At 38.2% G+C, this 22,368-nt stretch overlaps 3 protein-coding genes across 6 annotated transcripts; 2 read left to right on the top strand and 1 right to left on the bottom strand.

The window, feature by feature from the left end:
- Window positions 1-642: 642 nt before the first annotated feature.
- On the top strand, window positions 643-2,887 carry ier5l (immediate early response 5-like). The gene has a single exon (XM_077738058.1). It carries the CDS (start codon window positions 780-782, stop codon window positions 1,623-1,625), a length of 846 nt encoding a protein of 281 aa, XP_077594184.1. The 5' UTR covers window positions 643-779; the 3' UTR covers window positions 1,626-2,887.
- Window positions 2,888-7,150: 4,263 nt separating this feature from the next.
- On the bottom strand, window positions 7,151-18,137 carry ptpa (protein phosphatase 2 phosphatase activator). 2 transcript variants are annotated; one of them, XM_077736908.1, is made up of 10 exons: window positions 17,136-17,234; window positions 16,483-16,586; window positions 16,327-16,413; window positions 16,122-16,247; window positions 15,866-15,983; window positions 15,103-15,202; window positions 14,778-14,902; window positions 14,286-14,386; window positions 11,065-11,172; window positions 7,151-8,174 (listed from the first exon to the last, which is right to left on the bottom strand). In XM_077736908.1, the coding sequence occupies exons 1-10, from the start codon at window positions 17,158-17,160 to the stop codon at window positions 8,100-8,102; spliced, it is 969 nt and encodes a 322-aa protein (XP_077593034.1). In that variant the 5' UTR covers window positions 17,161-17,234; the 3' UTR covers window positions 7,151-8,099. The 2 variants fall into 2 exon arrangements, with proteins under 2 accessions (XP_077593034.1, XP_077593033.1); XM_077736907.1 differs by lacking the exons at window positions 7,151-8,174; window positions 17,136-17,234 and adding an exon at window positions 18,048-18,137 and having other exon boundaries at window positions 10,990-11,172.
- Window positions 13,753-22,229, top strand: crata (carnitine O-acetyltransferase a). 3 transcript variants are annotated; one of them, XM_077736904.1, is made up of 14 exons: window positions 13,753-13,856; window positions 18,634-18,930; window positions 19,037-19,155; window positions 19,233-19,286; window positions 19,370-19,535; window positions 19,672-19,846; window positions 19,923-20,101; window positions 20,209-20,309; window positions 20,445-20,564; window positions 20,644-20,766; window positions 20,865-21,000; window positions 21,257-21,319; window positions 21,396-21,533; window positions 21,613-22,228. In XM_077736904.1, the coding sequence occupies exons 2-14, from the start codon at window positions 18,646-18,648 to the stop codon at window positions 21,826-21,828; spliced, it is 1,875 nt and encodes a 624-aa protein (XP_077593030.1). In that variant the 5' UTR covers window positions 13,753-13,856; window positions 18,634-18,645; the 3' UTR covers window positions 21,829-22,228. The 3 variants fall into 3 exon arrangements, with proteins under 3 accessions (XP_077593030.1, XP_077593029.1, XP_077593028.1); XM_077736903.1 differs by lacking the exon at window positions 13,753-13,856 and adding an exon at window positions 17,396-17,693 and having other exon boundaries at window positions 21,613-22,227; XM_077736902.1 differs by lacking the exon at window positions 13,753-13,856 and adding an exon at window positions 18,266-18,455 and having other exon boundaries at window positions 21,613-22,229.
- The last annotated feature ends 139 nt before the right edge of the window (window positions 22,230-22,368 follow it).

The raw sequence follows: 22,368 nt of genomic DNA, 5'->3' as shown, positions 1-22,368 counted from the left end.
ACTATTGTGAAACTTTTGGACATCTTATTCAGGCAAGATACGTACATACAGAAAATTCAGGTTTAGATCATCAGGGAGCGACTGGCAGTGAATGTTCGCTACCATCCCTCCCTGTCGAAATGAATTGGACTTCTATTGCCATCAATGGTACTGATTCAGTCAAACATAAACTTACGTTAAGTAAACGTTTGTTTACGAATTTCAGCCGACGATATAATGCTGATTACAACAATTACATTTTCTCACAAGTCTATAAAGATAATTTCCATATTTGCTCTTGTCTACACTTTGATGTTGACATATAAAACAATAGATATTCAGAATAAGTAGTGATGTAGTTGGATTTGTTGTTCCACGTTTACCCGGAACAGCCGGTTTGTACATAGCCAACGACGAGGAAGCTTGTGCTTCTTGGAAGTTTCAGTTATGGGACAGCTGAAATGAGGACATTCCTGTTCGACAGCCTGGGTGGAATTTGAATGGAACAGAGGAACCGCCAGAAGCTGATTGGTTGGGAGTGACACTATTCCAGCATCGAGGCACCTCCATCACCCAATTCTAGTCCTATGGTTGGCTGGCAGGGATGGAGGCGGGACGCCTTCCTTGCTATATATATATTGTGGTTTCACAACATCTGCAAATGATTGCCAGTTTGCGCTCAGAGGACGAAGCTTGCTTCTCAATGTTTCTTCACGGAGCTTACTTGAAGCTTTCTCCTCATTCCAAAAGAACCTCCCTGACTTAGTTGAAAGTCCAAGTTTGGCTGAAGAAACATCATTATGATCAACACCATGGAATGCTCTGTTGACGCACAGAGCTTGATCTCCATTTCTCTCATGAAGATCCACAACTCCAGGACTCAGAGGGGTGGCATCAAGCTGCACAAAAACCTGCTGGTCTCCTACGTGCTGAGGAACGCCAGACAGCTTTATATTAAGGAAAAATACGCGGAAATCTATAGGATGCAGCAATATGAAGAGATGATGACGGTTTGCAATGAGATCCAGGAGCTCAACCCTTTGGATCTGGATGCGGAGGACGCTGAGGACGAGGAGCAGACGCCGGTCGCTTGCTGCGGCGGCGAAGAGGCGAGTCTCCACGGCCGCCCGGTGAGCGCAGTCTCCGGCTGCGCCTCACCGGGGGACGCCTGCAAAGACGCGGAGCCTTCTTACTATAGAAGCTGCTGCATGGAAGTCTCCAACGCGTCTCACTGCGAGCTGAACAAGCCCACGCACTGCAACAAAACCACCGTGTTGGACTTGGACACGCATGTTGTGACCACGGTGGAAAACGGTTACCTCCACCAGGAGTGCTGCTGCGATGCGCTCCACGCCGGCCAAGGCGCGCAGTCGCCCGGCAAGAAACGGAAGGTTGACTTTGAGTGCTGCTTGGGCGACGTGGAGGAGGTGACGGATTTTTCCCTTTCGCGCAAACGGGCGAAACGTGAAGAGTACGCATATTGTAACCCGGACTATACGGACACTTCTAACATCTCCAACCTGATCTCCATCTTCGGATCGGGCTTCACTGGGCTGCTGAGCAGACAGGCGGACTTGGAGCAGATCTGTAGCAAACAGGCACTGGCTGGTCTGGGAGCGTGGACTCGTGCCATCGTGGCGTTTTGAAGCTAAATAGATATTTTCCTCAAGGGGAGATCAGGCTCAACATGTTTATTCCCACATGACTGTGATGGAGACAGATGCTTTAAACTCGTCTAATTTATTCAGCAACATAGGGAGCTCCCCAAATGTGAGCAAACGAGTTGTGGTGACAAAAAAAAAACAGGCAGGGTGGTTCTGCAAATGTTCTGTAGATGGAGACATTTGAAAAGGGCAGGGGATGTCCTATGACAACATTATGATGGAAAGTTGTCAGGAACCTTGAGCAAGTCAATCTCATCATACTACATGTTCTCTTAAGGTTGTAAAACTGAATCAGAACCATTCAAGAACATACTGCCAAGGGCCAATATAGTGTTCTGTATCGTGTTATGAGTCTGTGGGATAAGGCGGGCTTCATGCGATACGTGTGTGTATCTGCAGAACATGTACTGGTAGACGGTTGGTTAAAACTGAATGCCATTTGAACCACAGATAACATAAGGTATTAACGACCTCCATTAACCAGGCACTACGGATGAACCGAGATGTTTGTAACCTCAGTGTATTGACTACAGGCAATGAAGGGATGAAGAATTATACCTCATCATTTGTGTATACTGAATGACATCACTCGCACTTTTTCTAATCGGGGGTAATTGAGCCCATTTATCCCCCGACAAGGTCAGAGCAGAAAGAACTTTATTTTTGCAGGAAAAGACAGATATTTAAACGCTGAGAAATGAATGAGTATAGGAGTTTTGTCATATATCAGTGGGATATACACACACACGTGGATGAGTCTGATAGTCGACGTTGCCTTAAAAACAAATGCACACTACAAGCTATTGTCAGAAATAGCAAGTTTAATGAAAGTGACTGAATGTCTGCTGTCCTCTCTTTGGCTCACACTCATCTTATATTATTTTTTTCATTCTCCAAATGGACCTTGCACATTCTGAGCAGTTTCTTATTGTGGAACAAACTCTTTTGGGGGTACAGGAAGACAGAGAAGTGACAACAACAATCAAATCTTGATAGGAAACAGTTACACTGGGAGTTTGACATAAAGTCCACCATGATTAATCCTGTCAGTGTTCAAGGTCATACATATACATGATTCCAAAATGTCTTGGTTTTGTGACTTTCACTTTGTTTTGTAAATGATTTATGTTAGTCCTTTTGTTTTAAAAAGGCAAACTCATTATTAGCCATAACCTGAAAATCCATGCATTAGCTTTATGAGCACTATGTGTACCAAAATAAAGAGAGTATTCTATCATTCTCTACATATTTTGTTGCTATTCTTGTATTTTTCTGCTTAAAAATTGTATATTGCCAGGTAAAACTGTTGCGGAAAGTATTTGTAAAAAAAAAAAGTATAATCTTAATAATAATAAAAAAAACAATAATCTCATGTGTGACTAAAAGTCCTGTTTTCTTACACATACCTCTTTGGAGTCACACATACAACACAGTATTTAAAAGTGTTTAATTTAAAGTTTAGCAAATGTTAGTAGGGGTTTTGGGCAAGTAACAAGATTAAAGTAATAATCTATGAAGTCATTCCATAAATTCTACTATTTAGGAGCATATTGTGAGACTTATTTTATGAATTTCATTCTACATTGACTTGTGATGTTTAAGTTTAACAACAGCTGTATTAACTACTATACATAATGGATCCTAATTAGATATTTTAGAGTTAGAAGTTTAAAAAAAATGTTAGTCCTAATAAAATATTCACACGGCCACTTATTTTCATCGCAGCATATCACTGATGAGTACTTTCACACCTCATTAGTGAATTATTCCCAGTGACGGGATTTCAGTGTGATTTGGAATAGTAATTACAATAGGTTTCATAAAACAATAGAAACTTGTATAGCTTATAGTCCAGTGCATCTCATAAATGAAGGAATATACTTTTCTTAGCAAATTTCAGGGTTGTGGCTTATAGCCAGGCGTCCCTTATAGTGCAAAAATCACAGTAGTAATTTAAAAATCAGTAGTTTCTAAGGCTCAAGTTTCACTTTCACTGTGTCAAATTTACAGGTCCTTAATTTAGGGCATACTGAAGTCCTAACTAATGATTAGCTCCAACAGTTCTACATTCATAGTGATATTAACTTACAAAACCTTAAGTAACTGTGTAAGTGCTAACTAAAGACATTTAACAAAAAAGGGGGAAAAGTTTTTGAATTGAAAGCTAGTCATACAGTTACGTAGTTCATCGCTCCCCCCGCAATGGATTATAAACAGCATATTGTTTTCTTGCATTAAAAAAAGTTCCACAGTTGGGTCACATGATGATCATCATAAAAGCTGAGCGGAACAAAATTACACTCTGATGAAGAGATAGCAGCAAACGTTGCATTTTAGGCCTGAAAAAAATTCCCCTTTTGAACATAGAAAGTTCCCAAAGAGTTCAACTAAATCCACTACTCATTTAAAAGCAAATTGTTGCATTGGTTTCTTCTCCAACACAAGTTGAAATTGCATCTTGTCTTGCCTACAAAGCATGTGTCATCATTCATTCACGATGCAAGACTTTTGTTGTCATTTTTTTTGTTTCAGATGCAATAATTGTTGCAAGCATGACATGTAGAAATGCAGGGAGGGAAATTCCCTCTTTAAAAAAAATCTTGAGTCCTGTTATCTCTGCAGTATGCCACTTGGTGGTGTTCTTTAAAATCAATGAATGCTGATCACAGGGCTCTGTATGCAGAGAAGAAGCACCTCTGACAGGCCCTCCCTCAAACTCACCCTCCTAATCTACACCTCTCCTAGCCTTTCCTCCTTCTTACGTCCTCCTCTGGGCTGTTTTTTCTGCTACTTGAATGGGAAGGCGGCAATTTACCACAACACATTGCATCCCTCGCAATTGCACGTTGCTGCCTAAACTGTGCAGCTTCCCTGCAAAACCAACCACCGTAATGATAATAACAAACATTGTTAGAGGGTCATACTGGGAATCTGTGCAAGCCAGCATGAATATTAAATGAAACGCAATTCATATTTTAACGACACTTCCATGCTTTTGTTTTATAGTGCACCACCATCTGGTTTGGAGTAGATTGGCATCCACTGATGTAGTATAAAGTACATAAAGTAAGTAAATATGTATGTAGCTGTTTGTCTGTCTTTGTATACATAACATAGGCATATATATATACATATATGTGAATATATATGTGTATGTGTATATATATATATATATATGTGTGTATATACATGTGTATATGTATGTGTGTGTGTGTGTATATATATATATATATATATATATATATATATATATATATATATATATATACATACTAATACATACTATATATACTATATGTATATATATTTTTTTAATTTTGTGACAAAAGGACAATACCAGGTGGCACGATGACGACGAGGGGGGGGTGCTTCTACGTTGCGGGGGTGGGGGCTCGGGAGGGGTGGTGTGGGGGTGGGGCATAGCAGGAGGAGGAGAGGAGGGGGTGATGCTTTGTTAGGAGATGGGGTTGTGTTGGGGGTTGCAAAGACCACATGTGACAGCAGGAGGAGGGTGTGTGCGTGTGTGTGGCTGAGAAGGGGGGTTCTGGTTTGTATGGAATAGGTGCACTGGGAGGGGGGAGTCAGACTGTGGCAGTAGAGATCGGACAGGTCATCGGTCTGAGAGATGGGATGCACAGCAAAGCCTGCCTGATGAAAAAGCAATTGGTCAATTGTAGAGTTGTGGCTAGTGTGGAATTATATGTGAGAGGAAAATCACATAGAACCTCGCCATCATCCAACTGCCGGAGATAGTGATCAATGATGTGTTTCTCCAGTCCTATAGGTGGCGGATAGGTCAGTTGTAGTTCGCTCTTTTAGTTATGGTGACGCTTAGAGGCTGAGATTTGGGAAATTAAAAAAGAAAAGCCAAAGAAGTGATTGTCAGAAATGGGTTATTAGTCAACCAACCAATAAGAGGACAGACACATGCTCACGACTGAGTAGAGCACATTTTGACAAAGTTGCCGCCAGCCATCTGAACGAAAACACATACACACACACACTAAAACAATAACAAACCAACCATTCACATTTCGAGACACATTAGTCTTCAAATGCCATTTCATATGTGAAATGTGGGAGGGAAGAAAGTAGAACAGTCATCACCCTAAAGTCGTTAAATTAGAGAATCCCTCTGACTCTAGTACACTTGGAAGGTGGAGCCGTCTAGTCATAGTCAAAAAATACAATCCTCACCTAGGCTAGTACAAAAAAAGCCCATAATAGGCTGCATGTTGTTGAATATTCAGTAACACACCCCCAAACAGAATTTGAGAAACTAGGCCAAGGTCATTTGCATAATTTCAGAGAATATGCTTGCCCTTATTTGCACATAATAAGAGAACGATGGACAAAATTTCAAAACAACCAGGTTTAAGAAATGCATGATGGCACTTTGAAGCATGAATTGTTTCATGTTGGGAGACTTACTGATGAGTTGCTGTTAAAATCATTAGACAAGTATGCATGCTTGTTTCCTTTTTAACATTATATTAACAGGAAGATCATGCTAATGAACAATAAGCGATGTATTTTAGAGTTTATGTGCAAAGAATATTAGTTTGGATGTGAGATCATTGCAGTAAAACAATTAAATATAATAAAAAGGGAGCAAATTTACAGTGGAAAAATGGCAAAAACTAGCTGGGATAAACTCCATCCTCTACTGTTCAATTTCAGAAGCCTCCTCCTTTAAAGTCACCATTTCAAGACCTGACATGTTGGTCCAAGTCATTGCAGCTACTCCATTCCTAACATTCTTTTAAACAAGGCCAAAAAAGAAAAAAAAAAAACGCTTATTCGTCTCAGATGTGTTGACCCCCACAAATCTCGCTAGCCATAATACATTTGCTACTTTAAAAAGAGTGAATGAAAATGTTAGATCATCTGATTGCAATGTTTCAACAAAGACCAACACCAAACTATTCTTCAACAAGAAAGAACTATTAATAGCATGGCCTAAGTAGTAGTAACATTTTAGGTTTGTGGGCTCAAATCTCAGGCCGTATACAAGCAAAAAAAGCTGTTTTAAATAGTTTTATTAAATGAGCAGTGCAAGTTAGACAAGTTTAATTCCTCAATTGTAAGATATAGAATGGTACTGGGAATCAGAAGGGAAGAAATTGTGACCTGTGGAGACTTGTCTTAAAGACAAAGTTTCAATGAATTCAATTACAAAACCAGCAATTAGACAAGTGTTGCCGACTAGTTGAAAGTTCTATAATAATGTTTGGGCCGCTTGCTATTCGCTGCAGTCTAACAGCCTCCACGTGTGGGGATTTCCACCTCCATCTTTAAAAGGGCTCATTGTGTGAAGGGAAAAAAAATAAGCTTCAGTGCAGGAATTGGGGATTTGCGATTTTTGGTAAGGGGAGTCATACTTGTTTAAAATGACAAATGAAAAATATTTTGGGGCAAAACGAACAATGTCAAGATTCACCTCGTTTTTGGTTTGGATTAAAAGTGGTCTCTAAATAGTTGATCTGGATTCAGTTGAACAATCTTAGTTGCAGACAGAATTTTTTTATTAAATCAAGGAAAAGTTAAGGTGAAATAAACAGAAGAAACACAGTCTTGCAAACATTAACCCTTTAGAGTTTTCAACAGACAAGGTGGAATCATCAATACCTTTGGCAACATCATTTTATCAGGCATTGGTAACCAAACCAAAGATGTAAACTAGAGACCAACACATGAGTAATGAATCTTTTATCAAAATAAACTAAAAAAAAAAGCAAAACCAATGATGTTATTTATATTTAATGACCAATTATTGTGCTTGAAACGCAGACATGATGACGTTGATAAAGAGACGCAAATATTCAGCTGTGAAAGCACTTAAATACAAGTACATTACCCAAAATATTTTTTAGGACATATTCAAACCATTGACCAACTTCTTTTACTCTAGTCATCACCTCAAACTTGAAGGCAATTTATCCATTCCAAAATCAGAGTCTATTCAGGATATAAATACAAAAAAAATGATAGAAATATGTTCTTAAAATAAAAATCCATAACACATGGACGGTTTCAACCGATTCCCAACTTAAATTGCTCGGGCTACAAACTAGCCGCTCATACACGGATGCGAGTAAAACCGTTTGCTTGTGACTCCAACATCTGGATGTGGTTGAGAGCGGTGCATTGGTGGAGGGCCTCACAATTTGGAACTCAACGGCAGTGAGGGAGTTTGAATATCAGGAAGAAAAGAAGAAAAAAAAAAGTCCGTACTGTGACAGCATCTGAGTTGATGCATGTGGAAGTTTGGAGCGGTCAACATATGTGCGCTCCGGACACTCAAATCGTATTTTCGGAGCACATTTGGGGTTAAATAATGCTTGTGTCCATGATCTACGGTGCTGTATGAGAGACAATGTCCGACAAAAGGGGGAAAAATGGTTGATCTTATGATGTGCTGGGACTTTGGTTGTTCTGTTGTATTCCTTGAATTAATCAAGGTTTGGATGGCTGGATTGACAGCAGGCTGCCAAATTTGAAGTGCTGGATTACTGGAAACTTCTCCAAACACTAAAAAATAATTGCAAATAGATTCATGTTAACAAGAAAATTGCTGTGGAATAGTTAAACAATGTAACTGACATTCATACTCTGATTTTTTTGTGTTATTCTATTCTCATTGTAGTTGGAGTCACTCCATTTCTGCCTAAATTGATGCTAGTGGATCACTATGGCCTTAAATGAAATCCATATCCAGGACGTTTTCAAAAGGTATGTACATAATTTTGTAGGATTAGGTTTTAGAATTAATTCACCAAAAACAAATAGTAATCAGCCATTCAGTGTAAAAAGATAAGCGTCAAGTGGAATATAATTAGTATCAAAAAATGCAGAGGCCACTGCAAAATACAATTGTAGCTCAGTAGTGGACTTCTAAAAACTCAAAACCCTGGATTTAATTTTGAAAAGGGTCAGAAACAATTCAATTTACAAGGTCTTTCAGAAAAAGAACATGGTCACTTCTGGAGTTTTGGGGAAGCTGCTGTTAACTGGTTGCGAAAAACCATTGAGTCATTAAATGTGCCAACTCATACTGAGTTCTTACAGTTTAGTACCATTCAAAACAATGTGGATGATATGACTCATCTCACACAGTAAAAGTAACGTACTGGCACTGTCCATTGAAATTAAAAAAAACTATACAAAATTTCCAACTGAAATCCTAAAAGTATGAAGGTATCATGTTATTATCGTCCCAGTCTTATCAAAAGTGCTTTTTTATTGTGTGCTCTTGGTTTATGGAGAGAATCTAAGTTATGAGTAAGCGTACTCTCTGCTGATCTCAGTAAATGTACACTTTGGTAGAAAAGTGTTATCAAGATCATTATTTTTGAGTAGCACATACAACAATCCTGTCTTTTAGCCGTCATGAATGAATGTGATGCACTGGGTATGTCCTCCATTTTTGGAGCTTTCAGGGTTTACGAGTAGTGGCTTTTTCACCAATTGTGAAAAGTTTGCATTTATACTCATAAAAATCCAGTTTTCTGAACATAAACAGCTAAATTTGTATTTGTTGGGTGTGATGTTTCTTTTCATGGCTTACAGAAGCCAAAAGGTGATATAGTACTGAATTTTCCGGACTATAAGCCGCTTTTCCCCTGACCCAAAAATGTTGACCAGAGAAGTAACTTAGTGCCATAACCAAAATTAAATAACGCGTAGTCCAAAGGAAAAATATGCGATCGCAGCATCCTTACTTAACATTAAAAGAACTTTGATTTGAAACCATTGCATCAACATCATCTTTCAAAAAGATATAGAAAAGGCTTCAATTCCTTTAAGGATGGAAAGATCAGAGCTCATAAATGAATTCAAAGCTTGAAAACTCTTAAAATGTGTTATTTCATGCCTTTGAAAATATTTGCCGCGTTCAGATAGAAGAAGCGATGGATCCCGCTTTCCCTAGGCTGAGTACAACCCTGCCTGAAACCTTGTGTGGGGCCAGCAAAAGGGAGTGAGGAATGCGAGTCTGCTGATGGTTGCTCCAGGCTTGGAGGAAGGTCGGGAGAGAGGGAGGGAGGGAGGGGTGGATTTAATGAAGGGAATGGCAGTGGAGAAGGAGAGGGGGGAAGGGGAGGCAGACAGTTTGGCCCCTCAGCTCTTTGGGAAGACTCGCAGGCTGCTCTGGAAAACACAGGATGTGGGCATGCAGGCGGGAGAAGGCTTAGACATCCCCCCCTCATACCCCACCCCCTACCGCCCACACACACGCACACAATTCCATTCTCGCCGTTCCTCGCTTAACCCTTTCCTCCCTCTCCTCTTGCGTGCCACGATCTAGGCCTCCAGTTTCTCTGGTAGACTTTTTTTTTTATTAATACGAGAAAAATGCTGCTTCTTTAATACAAAAGACTGCATTTTATTCATACTTTAATTTGAATTTGATACTTAACTGGGATTTGCTAAAGAAAATGGAATCCATGGATTTGTAATGGGGCAAATTAAGGATAATAAGAATTTACTGTATGATGATTTCTAATTTAGGTAGGAAAAGTTACCCTATGAATAGAACCAAAAATTAGTCTCTAGCAATATTTTTATACTTGCGAACAGGCAAGAAACTTATCAGGCCTTCTTGATTAACTGCATTAGCAGTAAATTGGTACATCAAATCCAATTGTGGTACAACAGAGCGGGTAGGATTTGCACGGGTTTCTTTCAGACGTAAAAGAACTAGAGCCCATTAATATTCAAATAATTGGATGTGTAACAATGTTAACATGACAATAGCACAAAGGCTATAAACTTCACACTTTGGCCTTCACTATGCCCCCTGTTACTTCTCTGGTCAACATCACCCCCCTGCAAAAAACCCCCCCAAAAACTAAACAACAACAAAAAAACAATAAGTGCCTCACACAAATTGTGAAAAAGCCAACACACTTGGTCAAATATTTGTGATGCACTTTGGCTCAGTTCTATTCAATTTGCAAAATTGTAGTTCAAATCTATAGATTCTAATCCAACATCGTGTTTCTATGTGGTGCAGTGTGTCAGGCTGAGTCAGAAATAACGGATAGCAATGCAATATCGTAATTGAACAGTACGGGCTAAATACTATGGTCGTAAACCGTGTGAACCTCAACCCTTTAGTGGAATTACATGTTCTGTCTGAGTCAATGCATACCAACTGCGACATCTCATACAGTATTCAACGTACATGTGGCTCGTAAATGTAGGGCGGCTCCTTTAAGAAAGCGAGGCGTGTATGCTGTGGGTAAAACCAAGAGGGAGGGGTAAGCAGACTGGAGAACTGAATGGAGAGCGAGTAGGGAACTAACTACCAGTTCAGCATGTCAAAGTTAGCAGGGAATATATGAGCACACAGGCGGTATGCTTAGAAAAAGTAATGAGAAAGTTTGCAGGACATAGTTAGCCTGGAAATGTGTCGTCTTACCTCCGCCTTGTACATTCGGATCAAACCCTGGTTGACTTTAGACCAGGAAGGAACAGCACTGATATTCCACAGCTGGTTTGAGTGCTCAGCAAAAGGACCAGTCTTCATCTAAAAAAAAAATCAACAACAACAAAAATAGATGAGACATTTATGGCTCTTTTTGAATTCACACAAGAAGAACAATGCAGGAACATTAAAGTAGTCCTAAAAAGTACTATTTAAACTCTACATTCTTCAAAAAAATCCCTATTTAAATACAAAGAACACTACTAACAGCCATCCATTAAAACTTTATAGGGTAAGTGACTATTATCAGGAATTTGAGAAGAAAGAAAAACAAACTTAAACCCCATAAAGTAGTTTCTCCTCTTAGAGTTTAACTCATCAACATCACTAGATGCCCAATCCAAGAATTTGCTATGGCTGTTCATGAGTAACTTGTAAAGAAACTTTTAAAACTGTTGTTGAGATGCTGCAACATAATAATAAGTAATTAATTAATGTTTTGCACTTGGCACAAGTACAAGCTTTTATCTCATCGTGCAGAGTAGACTCGACTCTTGTGAACCAAATTGCAGGCTCAGCTCCAACAAAGCCACCAACAAAAGGACTTGACTTTGCAGCATAGACAAGTACAAACTTGCTAGTTGCATATATCTATGTAGTACAGTTTGTCCATTGCCCCTGAAATACTACATCGCACATACACTCCGAGAACTTTGTCTTGGTTCTACTAAACTGCGCGGTTTTGAGGAATGTTCTGATCTCAAAGAAAGTACGAGTCATAAACCCAAAATCTAAAAATGTCCTTCAAGTTAAAATGGAAATCTCCAAAAAAGACCAATTGATGAATTAAGTTAAATTCTCTTTTCCAAATATCTTTCCCCAAGAGCCAAGGAACCTAAACCCAGACCCTGGGGCATCAATCTAACAAACCCCCTCTTTTTTTTTTTTCCATTCCACCCCCACCGCTCTAAAGACTTTCCATGGCCTCGCATGAGAACACAAGGGGGAGGGGCATGGAAGAGGGAGGAAAGGGGGGTGGAGACAGCCGTATTCCCTGGAGGAAGAAGTGATTCACAGCAGCATGTGGGGAAGGAAGTGACTCATGTTTAGGCTGATGCATGCACACACTCATATAAACTCACACACACATCCTTGTGTGTGAATTAAAAACTGAATTTGCGTTCAGCTGAAGTATAACGTGTGAAAGACATAAATATTGTCCATGAGACAATAAGTTTGTCCAACAACAGCCGACAAAATATGAAAATGTTTGAAGCAAGAGTGATATCGACATGCAAAGCGATCTAAAGGTTGGTTAAAAAGTTATGGTAAAACTGTCCATTAAGTTGACATTTTCAACCTGCAGTGATAATTAAAAATGATCTGCCAATCTATGGACTACAGACAAAAGAAGATATTTTTCTATTACATTATTAGAGCATATTACAATTAGAAGATTGAGTGTTTTACTATGTGAGTTGTGTGCCTTTTTTTGGACTATTTGGGCTATTCCTAGTGCCATTGTTAATATAATATTATACAACTACAAGGTGGAATAATCTATTTTAATTTACGTTTTATTTCTGGATTTACCTTCCCAGTTTTGGTTGCACTTACACTGAAAAAATGGGATTGGCTACTATAGATTCAGTGGGTGGGTCAAGAATTTTTCCCCCAGAATCAATGATATGCAGCCTTAGGAGCAAGACAGTTCCATCTGATTCATTCATTCGTTCATTCATTCATCGTACAATACCGCCTTGCCCATCTCAAGAGTTTAACCACCTGGTGGGAATCTCCATACTTAGCCAATCATGAGAAAGTCTGGATCTGCAGACGTGATCGGGAAGCAACTATCAGCTTCAATTCAATGTCGGAGTGTAAAGCGGATCTTTAGATAGGTCAATTTCCATTTTCTGTCTGCAATACACTAAAGTAAAAAGGAGCAAAGAGCGTCTCTAAAAGCTTTTTAACTACAAAAGACTACTAAGATGGGTTCTAAAAGTCCATCCATGGTGGATAGATGAATATATAAAATGTTGAAGTATACTGAGAAGCATTGAGGCCACTTTGAAACACCAGCAGCAGCCATTCAGGACTACGAAGAGGGCGGAAGAGGTCAAACGGGAAGGAGGAGAATGAGGGAAGGAGGCAGTGTGTCTGAGTGGGAAGGAGGAAAGGGATGTTGCATGCCTCAACCAAGTCCCCTCCCCTTAACTTCCCCTCCCCTCCTTTTCCTCCCAAAAACAAAAACAAAGTGTGCAGTTCCTGCTCTGGCACACTACCAACAGAATCCATCTGCCTTTCCCCTGTCCGCTTTTTCCTGAACAATATGGCATTTAGCTCTTGACCTACAAAGTATTCACAACAGCTACTGTATATTATTAGGGCAACTGTTGATTGGTATTTTTAGTCCACCAAAATTGATAGTTGGGTGAAGCGATAGTTGGAATAGTGGAACAGAAATAGAACAGACTAAATAAAGATTGATAAATGGCATGAATAGAACACTGAAATGATCCTCATTTGAAATGTACTGTGATTATATCTATACTAGAATGCTGGACATGAAGGAATGAAATAATTTCAATAATGTAAATGTCGAGTTTATAGTTATAGTCTTTAAATTTTGTCGATTTTTTTTCCATCTTTGGATTCTGACTGTGTGTGTTCAAAATGCAGGAGTTCCATGTCCATTTATGGGCATTGATGAAGAACTTATCTACTCGTATGTTAATTAGAAGACAAGCCCACACGTGAATGAAGACAAGGAGAAAAGAATTAAGGTATGGACAACACATTTTTAAAATAAAACAACCCACTAACTAAATTGGGCCATTGGCATGAAAAAATAGAGCCATGTAATTAAGGTATCAAATATTTTTTTCCCTTTATAATTGCAGAACGTTGCAATTTTGGCTCATGCTCTGCATGTTGTAATGTTTTGATAAGAGCTTAAGAGCAGACCAATGGGAAGATATAGTAATGTATATCATTTAGTTGTGCAAAAAGCTACATTTACACTGAGCTATTACCATGAAACAAGCAGAGTTTGTATAATGAAGTGTGAAAGTGCCTCATAGATACCATTAACAAATATAATTTAAGAGTCAAATTTCACATTAGACATGCTCTTTCTTTTACTTGTAGTCAATACAGCTACTCCAAAGATAGTACAAATACTTTTGAAAATGTAAACTGTTTTCTTGTCTGACCTCATTTATGAACTTGATGCACTCAAGGAACATGTAGTCTTGCTGATGTTCATTTACCACCTTCTCATCAACAAAGTGCCGAGGTTCTATGGTGGGGTGATCTGAGGGAGAAAAAGTGGCAATTTTAGATAACCACCTTTAGATGTCGCTATGTATCTTCTCATTTACTCAATTATAAACATCTACACTTCTGGGAGATAGTATGGCATTTTGCAGGCAGTAATTATAAACCTTACTTTCACCCAACCTCGCAATATCCCATCATTAATCTAAAATCAAAGGCTCAGATCAGACAATAGTATATTACCATAGCAAAAAATAAGGCATGTCATTATTGGCAAAATCTGCTTCATAGATAAGGAGAACATTTTATTTCTTTTGCAAAACACCTGATAGTAGAGCGTCAGAAATTATTTTGATAGATGTTAACTCTCCTCATGGGTAGAAAATGCAATGCAACTTTTCCTTTCTGAAAACCAGTGAGAATCTTACCGACAAATTGTGAACTTCCCCATATGAAAGGTAGAAATTGGAAGTCATCAAGGCCCCATACACCTTGGCTTCCAGCTGGTTCCATTCTGTAGGTCCTCTGAAGCTTTCTCATCACTGAGAGATACCTAGAAATTAACCATGTTTACTTAGTTGCTCATGAGTTGGACAATTTAAGGACAGTAACACAAAGTTTTGTATTGGAACGGAATTCTTTAGCCTTTCGTTGTACGAAAATGTGGTATTAAAGAGTGTACTATCATAATCTAGGCTCCATTAAAACTCATTTTGTTAAACAAAAAAGAGCCAGTCCACAATGTCAACTTACTTGTTAAAAATCTTGAAAACTATAGCCAGCTGATCATCTACTTTAAGAGCGCCGACCTTACAGAGGCAGCAGAGGAATGCAGCAAATGCAGCTTCATGACCTGAAAAGGGGAGGAAAAAAACATGAAGTGAATGAAGCATGACCAGATAATAATGTGCACTTCTCGGTAGACCCACTCAGATATGTCGTCCAGCAATAAACCACTGCTAAATAATCTTTTTCGTAAATTGTAATGATTCAGCAAGTCAAAAGTGCTGTGTGTTTGTATTGGTTAGTAGAATATGAATGCGAAATTCATTTTTGTGAGCATAAAATACAGAAAGTGAGCTTGTTAGGTGAAGCATGAACCATCTTGGGGCAATTTGTGCCATTCTTGTTCAAATATATACGTAAGATGGAAAGTGCAGCAGCAATCCTTCTCACCACAAACCAATTACAATCAGCGGAAAAATCACAGTGCAACAGCATGCTCTATTGGTAATATTAAATAACTACAATAGGAGGCTCCTCAAGCTTGTCTCTTTAGTTATTTAATGTGTAATCTTAAAGTTTCCAATATTATCTTTTAACAAAAAAGTACTATACTCTTGATCAACAAATATTTCAATTTTTTTACACTTTGAAAGCTGAATTGTATGCTGCAGTCGACATTTAGCAATCCAACATCATTATTTAATGTGTTGGTAATGCACCAATATGACAGATGCTCATAATCAGAGCTATGTTCCATAATTTGTGCCTTTTTATGAACATAAAATTATACCTGTTCCATAGTCTATTCTGGTGGAGTTCCCAACAGACTCTTTAAGGTACACGGCAATCTCAGGAGCTGCAGCTTGTTTGTCAGAAGGTAGCACAGCTGAAACCAAGGCTTCTGCTTCCTGCAAACAGCAATATTTATTTACAAGTATCTACAAAATATGCCTAAGATTAAGAGCTTCAATGTTCAGCTTTGAAAATCTTGCAAATGCTTTTTAAATACTAGTAATAAAAAGTTAGCTGTGTATCTGCTGACTAACCTGGTCTAATTGAGCAAACCAGGTTCTGAAGGCTTTGTTACCAAAGCGAGATGGCTGGTCTACAGGAGGGGTCTCATTTATCCATCGTTCAAGAGTTCCCAAAAGATCTAGTAGCTTCTCCACGGTCTGTAATGCAAAAATAGAAAAACTGTGAATTTACAGAAACAGAAGACAAAATTTGTAATAATTTATTGAGACATCATACCTCAGAAATGTTATATTCGGAGGTTAGTTTCTTTCCCTTCACACTTTCATTAAGAGTCAAAATGAATCCTATGTAGTCAACATAAGCCTGTAAAAAACAAAAACAAAGTTTGCAGTGAATGTGGAGTGAGGCAAATATTTAAAATAACTAACTCACCTTTGATTGCTTCCACTTGCCCATGTCAGGTACCATAGCAATTTCTTTCTTGGGTACCACAAAGGATGCTGTGACCTCAAGTGTGTCATCTTCAGGAGTGGCTCCTACAAAAAATAAAAAATAAATAAACATGCCCATATTTCATAAAAATACTAAGTCACATCTAAATGTGCAATAATAATGATGAAAAATAATGTGCATCAAAGCAATTGTTTTGTTTTGTCAAGGAGGATCTGGGTTTGAATAATCGCTCTTCCATTGATTTGATTGATGGAGAATGTTTTCCAGATATAAATAAATAAACAAAAAACACGCACGTCAGTATTCTTGAGCTGTCATCACGAAGTTAGGAAGGGAATTTGGTGATCATACCAGAATGGATCGTTACTAATTTAACAAATAGACGTTGAACCAATGCAATTTGACATAAACAGGTAGTACCAAGATGCTGCTTATTTAAAGATATATTTAAAAAAGCTTAGTTAGTGGACTCCCCAAGACTTGTGGTACTGATGTTTATACAAAGAATGATCATTACACATTTATATACAATGCGATCGTAGTATGTATGCCTTTGGATCTTACTTAATGTTAAAGAGGTGATCAAAAGCGAAAGACATTTGCAGAAAACATAACATCAGCCGGAGTTTTACCTGACTGATTCTCTGATTCCGCCATGTCGAAGATGTCAGTCTTCTTCGCGGAATACAGCAAAAATAATAAATAGGACTCACTACCGCCATCATTGTTAGCTTGATTTTTGAAATAAAATAAAAACATTGCACGTGCAATTTGTTTACATTTGTTGTGCATGTAAACACGCAGCGCTCATTCGTTGTAATGTTTATTTCCATTTGAAAATATAATGTAAAGTTTTTAAAAAATGCATGAAACCTATGCCGGATATGATCATAAAGTACAATTTCCGTTGCTATTATATCTGAATTCACATCATATTACTGATGATATTCTCTCCATAGCGCACATTTGAGACATATTCAACATTGTACATTTGGTTCTAAATCTATTCTATGTTAGTGATTTAACATCGTGTTACGAGTTTGTCCTATGTTAGTCGTCTGGTACAACGTGACAAGATTAACCTTTACGGAATATCTATTTTTTGGGGGGACTTTGAGCACTGACTTTTAATATTTAGTCAGGTGGGCGTTTCTGTGAATTTGAGGATGTGGGGTATTTGTAGCAGAATGGTAAGTAATTGACGTTTATTTGCTTCTAAACATGTTTAAAATGTATAAAGGCAACTAGTAGCTTGTAATTATTATCATTGATTGATCATCGGTGCCATAGATATGATATTATTTGACTTTTGAGGCTGTTGCGTGTGTTAGTTTGGGAAGTTCACAACAATGTAACAATGTTCGCAAGTTAACCATCCAAGTGGGTAAAAGGTCATTTGTATTTTTAATTGCAAGTTTTAGATTTCAGCAAGTTTCCATGCTTATATTCTCTTTGGATTGATTTTTGCATAACTCTTAAAAATAGATGAAGGCTAATCTAAGTTTGGCATCCTATCAAATGAAGCAGTTTCAAAAATACAACACCTGAGTGAAATCCTGAAATCTGAGTTAAAATCCTCTTAATTTTTATATCATCCCTTCTTTGGTTGTGCAACACTGTTAAATCCTGAGACATAATTGTCAACATTAGGCGTTAGTTTGTGTTTATGGGGTCAAAAAAACGTTGCTTTCCTTTTATCTTTCGTCTAATATCGTCATCCTTCTTTTATTACCAGTTTAGTATGCCCTCTAGGGGTGGTCATTATTTTGTACAGTAGATTTAGCTATAAATATTCAGTATTTTTTGCTTTAATTGATAAGGTAGTAATGAGATAACTTTAAGAAAAGATGGGCATAATCGTTGTAACTCATTATGTTATTGTCATACTTAAAAATATATTGGCAATAAGGCGTTTTAGATCTTTGTTTCTCCTTCCTTTTGGGTGGTTAAAGGTAAGTTGCATTTATTTCTTGATTTTTTTAAAATCCAGTATCAATTCTATACAAACTAAAAATAAGGCAGAATGCAGTACAAACCCTGTGAATATATAATATTGAAATCTATATAAAAATGGAGTTGCACAATAAATCTGAACAAAGTTGAGTTAAATATTTGTATTTTGTGTTCCAGGTAAAGGCAGGGATGGCAAAACCATCGGGCTTGGTCAAACCATGCCACTTGGTGAAGCCAGTTTCAGCCACCCGGATCAGTGGGAGATACTTGACCCATCAGAAGGGGCTCCCCAGTCTACCTGTCCCCCCTTTACAGCAGACCTTTGAGAACTATATCACAGCGTTGGAGCCCATCGTGGAGGCGGATGAGCTCGTGCATACCAAGGAACTAGTGGATGACTTTCAAAAATCGGGAGGAATCGGTGAACGATTGCAGAAAGGCTTGGAGAAGAGAGCGCAAAAGACACAGAATTGGGTGAGTTTGTTTTTTAGAAAGAACAATGAAAAGAAGTGAAATACATGCAAATTTAGTTGAGAGAAGTTTGTCTTATATTGTCAGATATTTTGCTGTGTCTTTGTAGTTGTCAGAATGGTGGGTTCAAGTCGCTTACCTCGACTATCGTCTACCCGTGGTGATACATTCAAGTCCTGGTTTGGTTTTGCCGCGGATGGACTTCAATGATAAGCAGGGACAAATAAGGTAATCAAATACATTTAGCAAATTCTCTTGTAAAATATACTGTGCTCGTCTAGAACTGTGCATCATTTATTTTCCAGGTTTGCTGCCAAACTAATTGCCGGTGTTTTGGATTTCAAGACCATGATTGACAAGTAAGCATGTTTTATTGTTTTTATGCTCTCTATCTTTGCTTAAAATATATTTTTACTTTAGTCAAATTTAACTACTATTGCAGTGAGACCATACCAGTAGAGTACCTGGGAGGGAAGCCACTATGTATGAATCAGTACTATGAAGTACTATCGTCCTGCCGCATTCCCGGTTTGAAAAGAGATGCTATAGTGAATCATGCCAAAAGCTCCAGGCCCCCCAAACATATCACCGTTGTGCATAATTTTCAGGTAAATACTACAAATATGGTTTACAGTCATTTGACCCTTGTTTTATTTACTTAGTTGTACTGTAGCAAGCCTAAATTGTTGACCAAGTCTAGCCAAAACATATATATAATATATTTTTCCCTCTGTCATTTTACAGTTCTTCGTGCTGGATGTGTATAACAACGACGGGGCGCCTTTAACAGCTGAGCAGCTTTGCGTTCAGCTAGAACGAATCTGTAGCTCCTCTCAACAAGCCAACATTGAACCTGTGGGCATCCTCACCACCCAACATCGGGACGCCTGGGGCAAGGCCTATGTTAACCTTATCAAGGGTGAGTATAATAACAATGTGTTACTCCCTTCATTCCCCTATAAAATAAGGATTTCGTCATTGATTTCTTTATGCAGATCGAACCAACAAAGAATCAGTGTCAGCCATTCAAAGGAGCATATTCACATTGTGTTTGGATGGACCCATGCCTGAAGTGCCAGAAGATGCTTATCGCAGTAATGCGGCAGTCCAAATGTTGCATGGAGGAGGAAGTCTATGGAACAGTGGGAATCGATGGTTTGACAAGACATTGCAGGTAATATGCAACTCTCCAAATTTGCTAGTAAAATGTTTTTATTATGAAACAGCATATGGAGTTTCAAATATGTTGGGTTAAAGAAGGAAAAAATATCTTTATTTCAGTTTATTGTCGGGGATGATGGGAGTTGTGGTGCCAACTATGAGCATGCTCCAGCTGAGGGGCCGCCCATTGTGGCTCTGATTGACCATGTTGTGGAATACACGTAAGTAGTGGTCTTTAATTATATCAGGTGACCCCCAAAATGGGATCAGAAATATGACCAGCCAATTTTAGGAATGCTTTTGTTCTATCTGCTATTTGGGATAGTTTTATTTTTTTTAATTGTGTGTGGAAACAGGAGGAAGGCTGAATTTGTTCAGAGCCCGACAGTTTCATTGCCTATGCCCAAAAAGCTGCACTTCAACATCACACCAGAAATCAAGAAGGACATTGAAGAGGCCAAAGAGAGCATGAATGTGTGAGGACTTTTTTTTTAATTAAGTAAACTAACTGTTCCGTAACGATAATGAATCCCCTACAATTGTATCACCCCTTAGACAAGCAAGTGACCTGGATATCAAAGTCATTGTTTTCAAACACTTTGGAAAGAATCTAGCAAAGGCCCATAAGATGAGTCCTGATGCATTTATACAAGTGGCTTTACAACTGGCTTACTACAGGTGAGGTGAATGAAAAATCCAACTGCATTGAAAGTATTTTAAGATGCGATTGTTATACTCTAATATGTACTTTAAACTTTCTTTCTTTTTCTCTGCAGAATGTATAAACATTGTTGTGCCACGTATGAAAGTGCCTCCTTGCGCATGTATAGATTTGGGCGCACGGATACAATCCGGTCAGCATCGACTGCCTCTTCTGCTTTTGTAAAGTCCTTCGATGACCCAAACAAGCAGGTTTGCTCCATATGAAGTTTTTAAAAAGTATATTTTTTATCTAATATGTTTCAATGAACTAATTCAAGAGATTTGGAGAATCTTGCATTTTGTTTTTGGACCTGTTGTACAGTGAGCTAATTTGTCTATGTAAAAGAAAATGTCTTTTGTGATTATTCAGATAAAGCATGGCTCAAAATAATTTTGAAATGCACACCTATATAACAATTAATGCATTGTAGCTAATTCATCTGGAATTTTGACACTCCCTATGTAGAACACAGAGAAGATTGACCTCATGGAGAAAGCAGTAAAAGCACACAGATCGTATACAAACATGGTGAGTGATCATAGTGACTTCTCATGTGTTTGGAATTAATTGGCAAGGAGAACTAAACTCAAGTTACTCTGGACAGGCAATCAGCGGCCAAGCCATCGATCGACATTTACTGGGTCTAAAGATGCAGGCCGCTGAGGAAAAAATCTCAATTCCTGATGTCTTCAAAGATTCATCCTACGCCAAAGCTTTACACTACCGTTTATCTACAAGTCAGGTATATTGAGCCTCATTAGAGATTTGCCAAATTATGAGAGGGGATCCATGAGCATTTTTTTTCCTTTTTACAAAATAAGGTGCCATCCAAGACAGACTGCGTCATGTGTTTTGGCCCCGTGGTGCAGAATGGCTATGGCGTCTGCTACAATCCAATGAATGATCACATCAACTTTGCAATTTCCTCTTTCAATGGGTGTAATGAAACAAAGGCAGCAGATTTGGCACAAGCTGTGGAGAATGCTCTTCTTGACATGCGGACAGTGTTGGAACAAACTCCAAAGGCCAAACTGTGATACCCTGGTGCTTACAAACCAGGTTGAGTGAGTGCTCAAATAACTTGAATCAAAGTGGCATTATTTCCCATTGGTTTAAACTCAAAATACATTTAAATCATCTTCTTGAGCATATCTTGAACTCAGTACAACTCTTTAAAATTTGTTGATACTGTGTAAAAAGTTACCGACAAAATCTACTACTTTATAGATTGATTTTATTTACAGATAAATTCAGCAATTCTTTCCTTTCTGATCCACATTTGAAAGATTTTATTATATTTTCCACAGATTTGAAAGATTCTACTTTTCAATCATGTTGTCACTTGACTTTTTGGCCTGTGTGGCAGTATATGTTTTTCTTTTTCAAATAAGATAGCATTTTTGGTCAAGACAGGATATAATGCGTGTTTAATAAATAAAGCTGTGTAAAAGTGAGTTAAAATCAAATCACACATTTCATTATTTATTCAGTTTTATATATTTCCCCCCACATCTTAACCTATTTGTTTAACACTGATCAAATATTCAAGACTCTAAGAACTGAAAGAAAATGCACAT

The sequence above is a fragment of the Stigmatopora nigra genome, chromosome 17 (genome assembly GCF_051989575.1).
Source record: "Stigmatopora nigra isolate UIUO_SnigA chromosome 17, RoL_Snig_1.1, whole genome shotgun sequence".
Taxonomy (NCBI): domain Eukaryota; kingdom Metazoa; phylum Chordata; class Actinopteri; order Syngnathiformes; family Syngnathidae; genus Stigmatopora; species Stigmatopora nigra.
Note: the sequence above shows the minus strand (reverse complement) of the source record. Positions and strands in the feature narration are given on the sequence as shown.